Here is an 18,482-nt window from a genome sequence, read left to right as displayed (position 1 = left end):
CAGCAAAGGAGGTCTATGGGTGGATCTATGACGGACTAGCTACTCAAAGCTCTGGGAAAAAAAGAGTCCTGTAAATTGACACCAGGTTCTGTCTTGCTGCTCAGAGAGAGCTCTCGCTATTGAAATCCTCTAACAGAAAGGGCACGCTGCAAAAACTCGGATTTATTGTTGCTGCTTTTATTATGCATGATAAATCTCTCGTCAGATACCAAGGCAAGAATAAGCATTAAGCAACATGAACATTAAGCACGACTCTAAAACTCGAGCTAAACCACATCTGCCTCTCGGTATACAAAGGCATGAAATTTCACGATGGCTTTTATTTTTTCCCCCTAAATTTTAGAACTTCATTGTTCGCAAATGCTTTTAGTTTGTCTCCGTGCCAGCATAGTTACAAACTGGCGATGATCCCAAAAAACACAGTGTAAGTCCTCCCCCTCCTGTTGTATTCTGGAACGACACTACAGCTTCCCCACGCAACATCTCGGATATAGTAGATTTCTTGAGGAATTCTTGAAATATGTATCCACAACTAAAATTTTAGAAGTATTAAGGGAATGCGGGCAAAAAAAAAAATAATTAAAAGTGCCAAGACCCTCTGTATTTTTTGCAGGTATATGAATGTTTTGTCTTAACACAAACACGTGCACCAACACTCCGGTAACATGAAGCAGGTAACACTTACATGTCAAGCACAGGAGCGCTGAGGTCCTCCGTGCCCAGCGTTAGTTTTTCTCAGCTGTGAACAGATGAAAAAACCCGAGAGGTTCACGCGGCCACTGCCACACGTGTCCCCAAGGAGGGAGGAGAGAAGCCAGCAAGATGGAGCAAAATGAGTCACAAGTGTGAGAAATGTGATTCGTGCTAATTAAATTGTAACTGTATTAGCAAAATTGTATTTAGATCAATAGAAGACAATTGTTACAGAGTGAGGGGGGAGAGGAGTGAGACAGGGCAAAGGACATCTTCCAGATGTTGCCAGTCGAAGAAAGATGTTGGAAGAGAGTCGAACAAGGATGTTGGAAGGGAATAGTAGAAGGACGTAGATCTGATATGTAGCATCGAGAAATAGAGTTTCAACCTTGAAATGGGCCAAAATGGGACGATTCCAGGCATGGAATTTAATAAAAGTCTTATTACATCTGCTCAGTCACATAGTGCGATGAGCCTTCATCGGAAGTAAGATCCTCAAAAGAATGAGAGACCCCAAACCCATTAGTAGAGCATGCGCCATACAACATAGTAACGTAGATTTTAGGACTAGAAAGTAGGAGGAGTTTTCCAGAAAGTTCTGTACTAGCATATAGTATGTAAGCAGGATTTTTGGCCTTGATGCTTTGGTACGTGAGAAGAGGCGAGTCCGTCCCCGCATTCCCGGTCGGAGGGGGAGCCCCTCCCCGGTCGGTTTTGCTTATGCTTTATGCGAGCCTCAATTATACTAAATTACTTACTGCCAAATTTTGTATATTCTCAAATATATGCACTTTGATTGTATTAATCTCCAATACTTTAATTGCATTTATAATTGTTACTACTAAAAATTCGCTGCTACATTTAATCTTGTTGCTTGATAAATTGGAAAAATAGAACACCATAACACAAGTGAGCGCAGTTCAGCCTAGTGGTCGAATGACGCCTATGCTAGCTTACTTTGTAATTTGTAAAACTATTAGATTTGTGGTAGATGGAGGAACGAGGACACAGACACGGAAGAGACAGCACTGAGCGGGCCCTGCAGACCCGTCCCAAGCACCCGGGCGCACCGCTCCGCCCTCCCGCGCCCCGCTGCTGGCCAAGCGCTGCCGCTCACCCCCGGCTGGGAGCCCCGCCTAGGCACGGCACCGCCCGGGCGGTGACACCAGGGGGCGGCCACACGAGGGGACACCGCCCTTGCCGCCACCGCCCCGCGGGGACCATCCGGAAACCCCGGAAGTGACGGCCCGGAGCCGCGGGATTCAAACTCCCGGAAGCGGCACGGGCCGGGGCCGGACGGAGCCGCCGCCGGGCCGTGTCCCGCACCGGACACCGTGTCTCCGCACCGGACACCGTGTCTCCGCACCGGACACCGTGTCTCCGCACTGGACACCGTGTCTCCGCACCGTGTCCTCGCACCGGACCGTGTCCCGCTCCGGGCCGTGTCCCTGCACCGTGACTCGCGGCCCTCTGAGCCCCGCGGGATCGGGGAAGGCCCGCGCAGCCTGCGCTCGACTCCAGCTGTCGGAAGCGTCGTCCTGCCCGCTAGAAGGGATCGCTGGTCCGTAGCTCCTCGTTTGATTTGTACAGGCGCCTAAAGATGAACGCCAAGACCGCCATAGGTCGAATTATTGGCAAGGGGAGCCTAAAGTCGGACAACTCCAGAGCTGACAGTGGGCTCGAGAAGGGGAAGGTGGAGAGCGCTGCCCCGCGGAAATCCATGGAAGAAGTGGTCACAGGCAAAGGCAAAATGACGGACCCGGAGAGGAGCGGGCTCCTCCAGGTGAGCTGGGCTCTCCCCGTGTCCCATGGATACGGCACTCGGCCTCGGGAACAGGAGCCCCACATTTCCTTTTGATGTCACGACTAGTTTATTAGTGTTAGACAGTTTAGACAAACTTTTAGTTTCACACTCATTCTCAGATATTTTTCAATGACAGCTGAGCTAATAAAATCGCATTCATCTGACAAGGCTGGTAAATACAAAGACTTCAGGCCAGAAGTGCCAGTTAATCCATTAAGACCTGTCCTCATGTGTTCAATAGAACACATCTCAGAGAAGTATTTTAAGCACTTCCTGCAAAGAACTTTACGTTTGCAAACATTTGATTAAGAACATGCCAAAAAGTGCAGTGTTTGTTTGAATTGAATTGTCAAACTTCCATTTAGCTATAGGTAAATTGAACTGTAATTGGGTCGCTATGTTATTCTTCCATTGCAGCTAAAGAGCAGAAACTAAAACACTGCAAGGTATTGAAGCATCTGTATGTCTGTATGACTGTTCCACTTGAGGTAAACCTGTGGTTGCAAAGACAGATGTTCAAGACTTCATAGGTGACCTAGTCACAAGCTGTCACTCTTCCCAGAAGGATGGGGAAACTTTAGATAGTCTCTAGAAAAGGATACAACTAATGTAGATTAGGCATACTAATATTTCCAGGTCACTTCTCTTTTTAACAAAAGGGCTTGTCATGTGTCTGTGCCACAACATCAATTGAAAAGTCCTAAGCCAAGGATGAGCTGTGGCTGGGCAGCTTATGCACAGTTTTGGCTAAATTCCTTAGTGTATCTGCTGAGTCTGTTGGTGTTTGCTGTTTGCTGGTATTGGTTACTTAATACTTTTCCTATAAACTAGGAAAAACAGGTGGAAAATCACTGTTGTGTCTGATATACCAGACACTCTTTGGTGTCACTGATTTTAGTGAGCAATGATGTTCAACTACTCCCTAAATGAGGCTGATTCAAATTCACTTTCTTTCAGTTTCTCTTTCTAATGACTTGATGTCAACATGCAGGATTTCAACATCAGCCTTTCTCAGCAGAATTAAATGCTCTCACATCTGAAGTTCATGCAGAGCCCCATGGCATCTTAAATGCAGTAATAATTCTGTCTAATGATTACCTGTGCTGGAGGCCTACTGGAAAAAGAGTGCGTGTTGAAAATATCTAGTAAAGCACATTTTGAAAATACAGGGCCAGATAATATGGAAAACAGGATCCTTCTCCTGAATGCTTTATTATAGCTCTTTTGTAATTCACTGTCATGAAGTTTGCAAGAAGGCTCTGCTGCTTCCCAGAAGCTACCAAATATACTAAGAAATGTACAAAGAAATGTAGCACCAACCTCTGTGCTGGAAGTGTTTTGGAGTTCTTGTACTGCTTTTGTTTTAAGGCTTATATGCTGTAGTGATCTTTATTCATATGCAAAACAGAGTACCTACCAAGCCTGTGAAAGTTGGTTCTTTGCATTCTCTCTTTGTTTCATCTATTTCAGACTGGTTTTACTATCACTTGAAATGTTTTAGATTATCACACCAGTATTATCTGCTTTGAGTTAAAAGTAATTTTCTCAGCTAATTAAAGGCTAAGAGACAATTTTGAAAGTGAGCATCATAGAATCATAAGGTCATAGAATGGGTTGGGTAGGAAGAGACCTTAAAGATCACCTAGTTCTAACCCCTCTGCCATGGGCAGGGACACCTTCCACTAGACCATGCTGCTCAGATCATCTCAAACTGCTGTAACCATGCTAATGCATTTGGTGCATAGACTAACACTTACTATTTTTTATTCTGTTTCATTTAGAAAATACTTTCCCTTGAGAAGGAAAAAGAAAAATACAACCATCTTCTTGGAGAGAAGGACAGAGAAATCCAAAACCTGAAAGACAAGCTTAGGTCCAAAAGCAAGAATAATGAAGTCTCCTTACTACAAAATCAGCTAGAGGAAAAAACAAAGGAAGCAGAAAGGAGAGAACGATTACTGTGTTCTCTATCAGAAGAAATTAACCGATTAAAATGTAATTTATCTTCAGTCATGGAAAAATGCTCTGATCTTGAGAACAAAGCCAGTAGTACTTCTCAGGCATCCCAGGTAAGCACTGAAGAAATATTGCAATTGGAATTGTGCCCAGTACACAACAATGCCTGTTATAAAATAGAATGTTTTTTTAATTTTCTTACAAGCTGTGTTGCATGCTGAAATATTCTTGTATGAAGCGAGATGGTATCCACATTGAATTCTAAATGAGGAACAGTCACAGAGCACACTTCAGGCAACACAACTGGGGAGGGAATTCTCTCCTGCTGTTTTGCAAGGTGCCTTGTTCAAGTTCACACACGGGTAGTGTGACTTGTGATACTACATGGGATGATCCACTGTTGCTTAGGCAAGCACTGTGCCCTTCTCAGACTTGTGTGCTCAGTGATTAGACACAGTGGGAAGGCAGCAGTGATAAGAGATGTGGGGCACTAATAAAGACACACTAAGCTCCTCACCTAATTCAGCTTCAGTCATGACAATATCTTTCTTCTCTCTGCTCTTAGGAATCCTCATTTGTGTCTCAGTTGTTAAAACTAATTTCTTTACTTGATATGGCATCACACGTGGTAAATTCTTCAATGTGACACAGGATAGAACAGGAATAATGAGTTTCTCCTCTCATGTGAAGTGGTCAGGAGGTATGGTGCCTATCCTTGGCAGTGTTTACAAGTCCATTAAGGATTCTACAGTTGTTTTCCCCCCCTGCCCCGTTCTAATGTTCTTTGGAAAATGCAGTAATATCTCTATGGGGAGCATAGGGAAGTTGTTTAGGCACAGATGCCCAAAAATAGGTGGCGGTAAGTCTTTCTTTTCCAGCTTTTGACCTGCAGATGGTGCTGGTTCCCTGCACTCTGCAAGGGAGTTGAGCAATTTCTAGAAATTCTGCTATAGCCCAGATACATAGCAGAATATCTTCATCTACTACTTTTGAATGATAACATATGTATATACAGTACTTCTAATAATGCAGCTTATTGAGAAATGCCACTTTAAATGCAACGTATTTATTTTAAATTTTAAGACACTTTGAACTTCACTAGAGGTGTTAAAATGATTATATTAAGTCAACAGATTTTCATATTTTTGTCAATAAACCACCAAAAATATGTATTACTTTAAAACCACAGTTTTCTTTTAAATTTTTAACTGATTTATCAACAGAGGACAATGATGTTTTGACTGGATGTCTTGGAGAATTTGAAAACAAGTCTAGCAGTGCTGCTTGAAACTGCTAGGTGGCATAGGAGCTCTGAAATGGAAACAACAGTTTCATGACACAATTTTGGGAAAGTTTTTACTGAGGCAGGACTCTGATGTTCATAGAAACAAGTTCAGTGTCTGTGAATCCTATTTTTGTTAGGAAGTGTTTAAGTTTAATAATTGCATTCAAAGTTCTGTATTTTTCAGCCATAAATTCTGTTGTAAATAATGTTCCAAGAGCCATAGAAAAATGCTGGAAAAAATGTACTTTTGATTTGGGTAGTAATCTACACTTTTTTTTTTCTCATTGAAGTTCCCTCTGGCTTATACCTACACAATTTCATAACCACTTTGTATCATGCAGAGAAGATACATGTCAGAGTGGAAGAAATATGACTCTGTAATTGCTCTCCAGTTTCAAATGGGTCTCAAAAACTCTCCTATTCATACATGTACATAAGTCATGCTCACTGTGCTGGGGATCAGGTCACATAAAATGAGGCAGTTTGTCCTTATGCTTCCAGACAGCCCTGCATGACTTCCCAGATGTTTACAGTCTTCCTGTTCTCCCAGGGAAGCACCGAGGTCTCTGGCTTTGCCCAGCAACTCCTGTATGTCTGGGTCACTGTCAAATGGATGACGATACAAAAATAAAAGAAACATTTACCTCTCCTTGTCTACTTAAATTATACCCTTAAATATCTTCATTTTTCAAAAGCTCTTTGTGGAACACCCTTCAGGACATCCAATACAGCAGTTCAGCAGAAAATACATTATGGTTTCCTTAGGAAATATTTTAATGTAACTATGAGTTGCAGACTTACGGAATAAATTCCATGTAAATCTTTGTCCCATATTTTGCAGAAGAGTTTTTTTAAATATATGAAATGGCTTTCTACATAACTTAGATCCTTCAAAAAAACTCCAGCAACCAACTATAAAGATCTTTAAACACAAAAGGCATTTATGTTTTTATTTTAAAAATACTCTTTTGCTATTTATGTGAGATAAATAGTTGTACAAGAGTAGCTTTGATGTTTCAGCCATCTATTTTCAACAACACTAACCAGTTGTTCTTTGTCCATAGGAAGCTGCAACAAACAGCACTGAAATTGAAAGACAATTGAAAGATGTAAGTTTCCTGTAAATTTCAAACACATACCATGTGTATTGAGATGCAGAAGAATGTAAATTATCATCATGTACATTTTTGTGTAGTATGGGACCTCAGGGGGTATGTTTCTCTCTAAAATATAAGCCCTAAAATTATTTTGTGACAAGGCAATAATTTAAATTTAAAAACCCAAAAACTTGCAAAAGAAAAAATTAAGATTTCCATCAACTTTGAAAAATCTTGTTTGGAACATCCAAACAAAGTGGTTGCTGACAAATGAGGAGCCTCTAGAAACCTGTCACTGCCTGGGATAGCATGAGGTTGGATCAGAAACCTCCTGAGGTCCCTTCTAAGCTGAATAAGCCTATGAGCCAAGCAGCTAAAAAATCCATGTCCGTGTTCTTACAAACTAAATTGCAGTGATACAGTTTTATTTTATTCCATTTTCAAAGTCCGTTATTTTATATTTTATTTTATATTTGAGATTGCAAAGTTAATTCTTCATAATCTAGGCATGACTCATGAAAGCCTTTGTTCTTTAAGTAATTTTCCCATTGCTGCAGTTTTAACTTATGCTCAGCATAAGTTGAATTAACTTTCCAAATGAAGATGGATTAATTTATTTATTGTACAGATTACTACAGTTTGCAACAGACTTAATTAGCTTATCTTTAAAGCGCCTAATATAGAACTTCTAATATTTTGAAGACATAAGACAAATAATTTTCAAAGCTGAATAATTACCAGAGACTTTTTTGTTGTTCTTCTGTTTCCTTTTATGAAGGCTCTTGAGAAAAACCAGCAGTGGCTACTGTATGACCAGCAACGGGAAGCATATGTCAGGGGATTGCTTGGAAGGATCTTTGAACTTGAACAGAAGGCAGAAATAGTTAACCAGCAAGAATCTAAATCAAATTCAGAAGGTATCAACTTTATTTTTACCCCCACAAGTGACCCAAGCCATAATTATCTATAGAATAAATTTTCTGAAAATGAATTATAGCACACTTAAAATCAAGGCTTTTTTGTCAACACTTTGGCTGCTTAATGGTAAAATTTGATTAAATAATATTTCTCTGCTTCCTTTTATATTACTTGTCCTATGTCACTTGACCAACAGTACTTCCTGTTCTTATCCACTTCAAAGATGGTTTTTAACAGCCTTGACACTCTATTAGCAACCTCTCTGTTTGTGGAAAGTGTTGAGGCAAATAGATGTACATCTCCCATCCTTCAAAGTACACTTTCAGTCGACATAATGGAAGCATTAAGGATTTACTAGCTAGGTGTGGATCAGATTTTTTTAAATTTACTTTTTTCAAAATAAATATTATAAAAATGACTCAAGATTGCCATGTTCTTTACTCACCTGAGCAGTTGTTACAGGGCAAGAAAGCCTGTGATAGGTTTTGGCATCTCTCCAAAGCAGTGTTTCACAATAAGGATCTGGCCACCTCCAGCTCACTTCCTTGCTGTGCAGTTCCTCAATAAGGCACTCCCTCTCAAGTATTAATAAAATTAAAATCATATTGAGCAGAAGAACCAGAAGGTATTGACTTACTTTTCTTATTATCAACTTATTAATTTCATTGATGCTGCAACTGACCTGCAAGGTAAATTAACTAAACAGAACTGGCATTGTGTGAAGTATGAGCATACCCACAGCCTTGCCATTAGTAATTAATGGGCAGTGGCTTGGTTTCTGTATTGCTGTTTGAACCTTTCTGGAAAACAGTGAAATATCATCATAATCTTGTTTTGATGCTGTTCAGAAATCTATGAACAGTATTTTTAGAGGGAGGCAGACTCAGCTCACCAGGAAATGTACCCCAGAGTTACTGCAGTCAAAGCTTTGCCCCAAGAGCAGCCAGGAGACTTGAAGTCAGGGTGTAAGAAATTACACCTCTCTTCAAGCAGATAGGCAGCAGCAGAACCCCAAGTTTCTAAGAACCTAGCTATACAAGTTGAAAGTATACATGAAAACTTTTTTCAAGGAAAAACTTGGCCTATCTCTAAGGATGTCACTGCCCTATAAAGGAGTATTGCTAATGAAAAGGTGGGGCTTAGTTCATAGCTGAGGGAGTGGAGAGCAGTCAAGCAGGAAACTCTCCCTAATAAATTACACTTTGAAGAATTAGACTAAGTCTTCAATAGGAAAAGTATCAAAGTCATAAAACTTACAGTGCCAAAAATCAGCAAAGCCCATGGAATTCTGCATCCCTCATTCTGCTTCTAGATGTATTTTGTATTGCTCCTGAAATTTTGCAGTCTGCCTCTTAATTTTTTCCTCCTTAATATACTTTTCTTGGGTCAACAAACAGAAATCTTCTAACCCTGGTTTAAGTAATAGTTGCTACCCAAGAAGCAAGCATTTTTAATCAGAAGAACTATCCTAGTCCTTTCTATTTGCTATTTAGAAGTAAATTATGGCATATTATTTAGAAAAGATGGTCTGCAAAAAACACTGGAAGGTCTGACTTTGGTCAGCAAGGTTGAAGCAGAATCTGTCACATGCCCAAGGGTATCTCTGGGGAGGGAGTAAGGCCAGCAGCTTGGCTAAAGAGCCTAAAAGTGCAAGTAGGAATCCAGTGTCTTTGGATTCCCATGGGTCAGTATAATGCATGAGGCCTTAGAAGAACTGTGTTTTCCAGTAAGTATATTCGTAAGGAGACTTAATGTATTATAAACACTGAAAGCTGTTTCAACCAAAGTTCAGTTCTAATCTGAGCTGTGCAATAGCCTACCTTGTCAATTTGTATCAATAAGCCTTAAAATGCTGTTAAAGGTTTAGTGCTCTGATTTTTAAGTGTTTTTTTTTTTCACATTACTAATTCAATTATTTTTGACTCATTAAGGTCATCTACAAGAAGAAAAGCAAGAATACTATGACCAGATGTTACTAACTGCTAAGAGTGATCCTGTGACTGAAAGACGCACGATAACCCAGCTGAGATCTGAACTTGATGAACTTAAAAAGACATATGAAGAAACACAAGGGGAAATGATGAGTTTAAGTGCCTTACTGCAGTCACAACGGGTTGCTGAAATGAAGACTCAAGAAAATGAAAATAAAATGAAAGAAAAAGCACAAAGACTAAAACAAGAAAATGAAGCTATCAAAGAACAGCTCAGAGAAGAAAAAGAAAAGTCTGAAGATCTTTTATGTCAGGTATGTGGATGGATTTGGAGGTTTGAGATCATTAGCAAAGAATCAAGAGAGATTAAAATTCATAGTTAATCAGAATGGACCATCCCTCTCTCTCTGCTAATTTTTCTTCACATAGATGTGGACTCACATCCTTGTGGTTAAAACTGAATTGTTTAAACAAGAAACTTCTTTGTTCATTTATTTCCCTGGTCTTAAGGGACACAAAAGAGAAGGGAGAAAATATTAAGTTTATTCTAATATAGTTCATCCTTGAGATTGATAGTAAATGAGAACAAGAAAGCTAAAAATTCATTTTATCATGCGCTCCCAACTATGGAATACCACTAATATTTGCTGTCACCTGGCAGTTAAAATACAACTGATATTTGAAATAAGAGAATAAAATTTACTGGACACCAAAGTAGGCCAAAACCAGAACAACAGTTAAGCTCTCTAAAGATAGGCTGGTTCTCACTGGTTAATAATGATGAAAATATGTTTCTTTTATTTTGTTTTTTGAAGCTGAGCAACAGCATTATCATAAAAGTTGATACATGCTGAAAGCAGAGGATATTTTGATGCATGCATTTACTTTATTTATAGTACTTTCTGACCCTTAAACTTGTTCTCTTATATTAAAAAAAATTGCATTGTTTGTTTTTATGAAGATCATATCATGTGAGTGCAAATATAGGTTTTGTGAGTATATTGTTGTCAGCATTCTGGCAGTCACTTAGGAGGCTTCTGTTTTTGGTTTCTTTTTTTAACAATAACATCATCCTGCATTCCCCCTTTTCAGTGCAATAATAATTTTTCACTATATTTTTCCTTGGGGAAGTAGTGATTTGAATTAAGTTTGGCTCTTCCATAACAGGCATACATTTTCTGTTGGCATTGGAATGTAAGAGTTTGCTTCTATCCTATTATAAATGAATTCTTTTTAAGCTTATGAACTATTGTATATGGAAGTTGTTTGTTACAAGTGTTCATCTACCTTGAAGGTGCAACTTCTCCGTAAATCCCTGCTCAGACAGGAGGCAGAACACACAAGAATAACTTTGTTGGAACAACAGGTACGCAATTATGTGCTAAAGTGCTGATATTTAATCTCTGTTAGGCACAAAATCTTTCCAGACTAACTTCACATTTCAGAATGATTAGTATATTAAATAAAGTAATGCTAGTCATGTTTATTCAACTGTGCATAATCTCTTGATACTTTCAAAAATTTTGACACATCTGTCAGGATGTGTCAGGAGAAAATCTGTAACCTTGTACTGATAAGAGGGTATGATCAAACCTGATGCTGTTTTCTCCACAATCACTTGTTCAACAGGTAAAGCCTCAGATAAGGCACAGGTAACATCCTAAAAGTAATCACCTAATTAAATTTTTGTATTATATTTTTGATACTGTTACAGAAATAATTGCATTACCGAATTTTCTATTTTCTTTATTTGAAATTGAAACACCCTCCAACCAAAATAACTTTAAACTGCACCTCTGCTAAGGGAGATTTTAATAACAGAGTATGTGTGAATTTCACTATAATGAAAGCAACAGCAATTTTTAATTTTGCATTTAAATTTTCCTTTTAATCTCATTTTAAGATAGTATCACAGAGCAAATCTGACTTTAAATATGTAAGTAGGAAATATTCCTCCCAATTCGTACTAACTTTGACTTTAATTTTTCACTTTGTTGGGCTGCCAGATCCAGATATGCACCACAGACTTAGAGAATGGAAAGCTTGATCGCCAGAACTTGAAGCATGAGTTAAACCATGTTCTCAAGGAGCTGCGCAAGGCCAAGGAGAAAATAACTCGTCTGGAACCTCTGGTATGTACTGAATAACTTGCAGGTGAATTTAGTCAGGCATTTTGCATAAACATACATCTTCTTGCTTTGGGATCTTATTTCAAGCATTGAGTAAGTGTCCCTCCATCCTTTATGTCTGTTTCCCCAAGGTGCAGAGCCCTGTGCCAGGCAGGCAGGCAGTGCTTTTCTCTGCAGCAAGCATGGAGCAGGAGCACTGCAGCAGGAGCTCCAGAACAGTCAGGGTGCTGAGCAGGGAGCACTCTGTATTTGTATCACAGTGTGTGACCCAGGTTTGTCTGTTGCACCATGACAAAGCTGCAATGTGCTTCCACTCAGATTTGTTGCTGGTGAACAGGGCACAATCCTTAGTGCTGTAACACACCCAAGGCTTGTGTGCCATCAAGCCTTAATATATTTTTCTACAGTATTTGATCAGTGCATGTATGCCCCAGTGTTACAGTGAAGCTCCTCCTTTTCCAGAAACTCCGGGAACCTGGACATACGGAATCACAAGAAGATTTGCAAGCTGTATTTGACAAGAAGCTGACCACATATGACAGAAGTCCTCCCCTGAAACATTCCAGCTGCCTTGATGAAAGTTTTCTCGAGTGTCCCAAGTGTAAAGTGCCATATCCAACGAGCCAGCACAGAGAATTACTAGCACACATTGACTTCTGTACAGCTTGAGCTCCAAATGGACTTACTATCTTAGCTTCATATATGCAGCCAATAAGCTTGGCAAAAGACCTTTTAAAGCTTTTTTCTTTCAGTTGAATAAACGACTGCTGATTTTATAATTCAGTTCCACAAAAACAGTATTAACATTATCATTTGGCCTCAGTATTTTACCTCATGTTTTTGCAAAACAGCTACTGCATTTTCTAGTTGCAAACAGAAATATTTTCAGAATTAGGAAGATTTTAAACAGTAAACTACTGACTTTTTCTTTTTGCACTATTAAATGTAAGGATAGTAAAAGCACAATTACTGTATCAGACTATATTTTAGTTTTGGCATACCCAGTTCTTGGTTGTTGAATCCTGATGATTGTGCTTGTACCTTAACTGACAAGAATAGCTGCAAAATATTTTTGGCCCTCGTAGGTGCACTATATATAAATATTTATTTATACATGGTGTGTGTATATATGTGTAGTGTGTATAGTATATACATACACGTATTATATATCATATATATGTGGAATGTATCAACATCTTGATACATAAAAACTCAGGAGGGCCATGTTAGATCTTTGCTGCTTAAGATCGATGTTCAAAACATCGATCTTAAGGAGCTGATTATCCTGAACCACCATCAGGGGTAACTAAAATGCTGACCAAGGTTTAATCTCAGAAAAACCAACTTCCTAGCAAACATAAACTTCCTTGGTGCCAAAGAAAGTTTGTATTTCAGACAATGTCAGAGGCCATTTTTGAAACTTGGATATAGAATTATGCTGAATTAAACTTGTTTTGCATCTGTATTTTAGAGGTTTAAGTTGGGAAATGACAGTTATTCAACCCTAGATCTGACAAATGTCCCAAAGTGCAGTTTTTAACAAATTGCTCTAGTGGGTTTGAAGTGTCACTGTATTTTGGTATTAACACAAAACAATGTATCAATACCAAAGTTAATGACAAAGTCTGGCAACAAATTAGAAACTGGCAAAAAAAAATCCCTAATGAATTTGCAATTGCAGTGTTACTTTTCTCTAGCACCTACTGTAAACTTGAACGTGTTGTGAGCATTTTGTTCCTCGCATATATAGTGAAGTCCCAACAAGAAGTTACTTCTGTGGAATTTATTAAAATTAGGAAATTTTACAAAGATACACTAGTTAGGAATAAATTTGTGCATTTTACAAGTTTGTGGTTTGCTGAGGACACACAAGCACCCAAGGTGTATCTTTCTCTGGCCTGCTGATTCTGATTGCTAGCTGGTACCAGCTTTTCTCCATCGTACTTTGCTGCAACGTGCTTTGTGCCTTTACCCCATAATGTTCACCTTAATCGCTGATGGTTAAATCTTATTCTTAAATATGAAGGTGCTTTCCAAGTTATTGAAAATAACTGATAGTATTAAGTGATGTTATGCTCAATTAAATCCAGTTCTCATAAGACAGAAAATATTAAAAGGTATTATCTTTATATCTGAAATATCTCTGCCAGATGTATTGTATTAGCCACTCTCTATCCACTTTTCAATTTCACTATGTCTCAGGCTACTCTTTGTATCTGACAATTTGCTCAATTGCTAGCAACAGGTTTTCTGACCAAAGATATGATAAACTAATGAGTAAAATAGAAATTGTGCTTCAGAATCTCAAGGTTTTGCCATGAGGGAAATTGTCTTAATTTCATATATTTTAAAAAATCTTATAGTTCAGGATAATAACTATGCTTTTCATTGCAGCCTAATAATTTTAATCTCTAATTAAATTACTTTTGAAAGTTTGTCTTTTAACACCTTTATCAGCTAGTATTCTATTCCCAGCTGCATACTCAGCATAGTTTCTGTAAAAGGAAATCCTGATCTTGTATGTATTATAAATGAAATAGGCTTGCCTACTACATGTCAGCACTCTTCAGTTATTCTGAGGCTTTCTTAAATTAGCATAAAACACTTCCACATTAGAACCTGGTACTGTAGAGGGAGACTTGGAAAGTTCATAACGCGGTAATGGTTAAAAAGTTTTGTTCATTCCACTTTTTCTGAACTTTAACAATGGATTTAACCTGATAAATACTACACCTAGGCACAAAAAGCCCCTTGCTGATAAATTTTTACAGGTCATTATTGTGGTATATGTTGCAAAATAGCAAAGTGACATTCCAGTGAAATAAAACACTTTGAAAGCAGACCCACAAATACTATTGTCATCACCTACATGTAATTAAAACCAAGTATAAAACTCCAGCTTCATAAAGTATGCAAATCATATCACTGCTTTTTTTCCATTCCTTAGAAGCTTAAGAAATCTCAGAATTATTTACTTTCTTCTGAAAGTTAATGAAGGAGATCTGCTGCTCCTCTCTTTAGTTATATGTGGAAAAGAGAAGTTTGTGCCTCACGTGCTCACCTTCCTGATAAAAATTAATTAGCTGTAAGTATAGTTCTTTGCAAGGCAGGAAGCAACAATGCCATGTTTAAATTGAAAAAAAAAGCAACGTTTTCATTACTTCAAACACTTTGGCTTTACAATTTCAGGAGTCTTTTTCTGTTATATCCCTTTCAAGTAATTGAATTTCAACCTACCAGAAAGACTGCATTATTTGAGGTTGGTGATCTAGGGAAGCTTTGAGGCTAATCCAATGGTTTACCAATAGCAGCATATTTATAAATTCTAGCTTTCACGCTGTTCTTTTTAAACAGCAAATTAAATGGTTTTGATGCAATGTTGGGTGGCTGGAAAGACAGCTAAAACTCCATATTTTCTTTTTTCTATAAGGAAAGCTGCTTGTGAAATAAAAACCGAAAGATGGCTCTGTTGTTTTTCTTAGATCCATGAATTAACTTCTAATACTCTACTTGCTTGTGTAGCTTTTAGTCTCAGTTTTATTAACCATCTTTCACATGGTTATGTTGATTTTGAGTATTGTACTTCAAGAACAATTCAGACCAACATGAACGTAGTAGAAGTCTTTCAGATTTCTGATCAAATTCATGGAAGAACCAGGCTTATCCAGTCTAGAAAAAAACATGAAAAATGACAAGATTTCATATAGAGGAAAGAAAAATAATCTTCCAATGCTCAATGAGAAGAGTCACATTCAAAATTGCAAAGATAAGGAAAATCTTTCTGGTGGTTGGAGTAGATGAGCAGTGAAGCACATTGCTTACGGAGGCTGTAAAATCTCCACCACTGGAGATCTATGGGGACACTTCTGTAACTACCTAAACCATCCGTGACAGGTGAGGCTGCCTTGGTTCAGGGACATCAGCCACTCATTTCCCACAGTGCCTTGAAGCCCTGTTTTTGATGGCCTATAAAGACCTGCAAGAAAAAAAGGCACGAGAAGATTGAAATAAAAAAGCCATAATGGTTCTCTGCACAGACTTCATCTTCTTTAGCCTGTAGTGTTATTAAACTACATGCTAAATTAGTAGCTACTGCATCAGAAGTCATTAAAACAGTTTAATCTCATGTTTCTCAACTGGAAAATTACTGGTATTCCTACGTCTGTATGAACTTCTAGTCTAAGCAGACACGGAATACCCTAGAATACTGCTTCAAATCAGTATTTGCACTCATGCATCACTATCCTGCTGAAAAACAAGATAAATGACACAAGCACAACTTGATTTCACTTGATTATTGGTGAGTGAAACATTCCCACATTGTTTTAAGAAACAGCGCCACGGTTCTTTGGTATTTGGGGCATTTAGGCTCCCCTCCATAAGGTGCTCCAGGAAGATTAAGAAAGCTGGTGTCCTTAGTGGGAGCTGGCCAAGCTGGCCAGTGAGAAACATGACTGCTCTAGAGGAGTCACAGATGTAAATTCTCTTCTAACATTGAAGTCTTTTTTTTTTTGTAAGAGATGCATTTGACATTGACAAACAGGACATGTATCCATGAAGTGAGACCTCCCCTCACACCCAGTCCCCCATATGACCTGGAACAGAGCTCCTCACCAGCAGTCAGGGACAGGTACTCATTTGGTGGTCTCTATGACCAACCAAAATTTTCAGTATTTTATACTGAATTAATAGTTCTAAAAAGATACACCAAGATAAGGTGCTTCAAAATATCCTGTAAGAAAGAAGCCTGGGACCTTATCATGATGATATCTGGCTGGCCTCTTGATGGAAGTGCAACCAAGTTTAATTTCCCTCATCTATTCAAAACTGGTGCCAGTGAAAGTGATAGTTTTATCCATGTAACAAGCTTGATAGGGTCAGTATTATCTTATGCAACTACAAAAAACTCTACAGCCTAATTAAGGCATACATGCTTTCCAGACTCAGTTTATAGGAAGCTCCAAAGTCACATCTTATCAGTCATCTCAAATGGCCACTGATAATGAAAACCATAAACAGTGTGGGAAATAACATGATTAGCATTACATTAGGGAATCCAGAAGGGTTTACAGCAGAATTTAAAGCATTATTTGAACTTTCATTGCTTTTGCAAGATTGATTTTTCTGTTTCTCCAGCCCTAGCTTAAAGCTAAGGAGGGCTAAGGAGAACACTGACAATATAGACAATCTTTGCAGCAGACAGGCACTGTAGACCTTTCTTCAGAAATATGTGGATATTAAAAGTAAAGCTGCTATCCCAATTTGGAGCTGAAGAATCCCTGTTGCTCCCAAGAAGTTACTCTTCAAAGATGACATTAGGGAAAGAAAAGGACTGATTCTCCTTAAACTTCACGAATAAGAGCATTCTGTAATCACTGGGTTCATGACTATGAGAGGAAATAATGGTATCTATGATCTCTGCACAGCGTACAGACCAATGTGTTCAGAGAATGTCTGAGTACATCTGAGCATGAGAGGCTGGTAACAAATTAGTTTGTAAATCTTTCAGACGTTCACCACAGCTTTTGTTTTGATGCCTCTGCATCAAAACTCATTAGCAGGAATGTAAGCAACTTTATGCACACCTGAAAGTTAAGTAAAGATCCAGTGGTACTTTCACATCTGACTCTGTATAAAACTCACTCAGGGTCTCAGTTCCTTGGAATAGTGTTCTACCAGGTCCTGCAATGTCCAAACAAATCACTCTGATACTCTGTGTTCACTGATAAATTCCCTAAACCCATGGGCTAGATGTGTAAAGTGTAATACAGTTTCTAAAACTGTTAAGAAACAACCTCATTTAGTTATAAGAGTTTAACTGGAGCTGAGTGACTCTGGTGAAACTTGGTTAACATGCAGCAAATCAGAAAATGTGACCATCCAGAGGAAGTCTATGTTGCAGATTATGTTCTTAATTTGCACTTGGTTCAGAGAGAAATCCCTTTCTTACTGCAAGCCACAATGCTGATGTTGGCAAAACTTCTGGTGGTCTTGAGGACTAAAAGCTGACCCAGCTTTTCTTAGAAAGCACATCTGACAGTATTATTGGCAGCTCTCCTTTTGGCTGAGGCCTTGGTCAATAATGCTGCTCCTACAGCTTGAAACTACAGCGCCACTGGCACTTATCCCAGGAAGCATGCCAGCTTCTGATGGGTACTGCCCACAGCAAAATGAGACTTCCCAGAAGAAGCAATGACTTGCTCATGTCCCAGAAGAAACAGGGATTAGTTTTTGACATGATGACATAAGTGAAGCATCTAGCTATTTTCAGTGGACACAGGAATGTGTGAGCTTGCTACTATATTGAAACAAACAGATGCATTTATATTTGCACTAAAAGTTTAAAAATGTCCCTCACACATCGGTGTAAGTGCTTCAGCTCACTGAAAATATGAAAAATATAAAATGGGTGAGCAGTTAGAAAACTTCCTAAAAACCAAAATAAATCAAAACAGACTTGTATTGAGACATACTTTACAATGGTATAGCATCTTCTAAGCACAGGATTCATAGTATCTAGAAGCAGAACAGCTGCAACGTGATCTGTAAGAGCAAAAATGAAAATAGAAAGCTAATGTTGGTTGAAACTTATGATAAAAATCTTCTTGTGCAGACACATGAGTCATCTACAAGCTTGCAACCTCTCTTGTGAAGACAGAGACAACATTT

At 38.6% G+C, this 18,482-nt stretch overlaps 1 protein-coding gene across 1 annotated transcript; it reads left to right on the top strand.

Moving 5' to 3' along the window:
* The first annotated feature begins 2,158 nt into the window (after positions 1–2,158).
* On the top strand, positions 2,159–15,157 carry CEP55 (centrosomal protein 55). Its single transcript, XM_014875388.2, has 8 exons — positions 2,159–2,476; positions 4,279–4,566; positions 6,803–6,847; positions 7,614–7,752; positions 9,685–9,998; positions 10,979–11,050; positions 11,691–11,816; positions 12,276–15,157. The coding sequence occupies exons 1-8, from the start codon at positions 2,294–2,296 to the stop codon at positions 12,480–12,482; spliced, it is 1,374 nt and encodes a 457-aa protein (XP_014730874.2). The 5' UTR covers positions 2,159–2,293; the 3' UTR covers positions 12,483–15,157.
* Positions 15,158–18,482: the final 3,325 nt, after the last annotated feature.

Source organism: Sturnus vulgaris, chromosome 8 (assembly GCF_052056855.1).
Source record: "Sturnus vulgaris isolate bStuVul1 chromosome 8, bStuVul1.hap1, whole genome shotgun sequence".
Taxonomy (NCBI): Eukaryota; Metazoa; Chordata; class Aves; order Passeriformes; family Sturnidae; genus Sturnus; species Sturnus vulgaris.
Note: the sequence above shows the minus strand (reverse complement) of the source record. Positions and strands in the feature narration are given on the sequence as shown.

Excerpts from the sequence above, each read along its gene's own strand:
- CEP55 (XM_014875388.2), top strand. The coding sequence starts at position 2,294 with ATGAACGCCAAGACCGCCATAGGTCGAATTATTGGCAAGGGGAGCCTA. Across the intron at positions 4,567-6,802 it reads GTACTTCTCAGGCATCCCAG|GAAGCTGCAACAAACAGCAC; the intron begins GTAAGCACTGAA and ends CTTTGTCCATAG. Across the intron at positions 11,051-11,690 it reads TAACTTTGTTGGAACAACAG|ATCCAGATATGCACCACAGA; the intron begins GTACGCAATTAT and ends TTGGGCTGCCAG.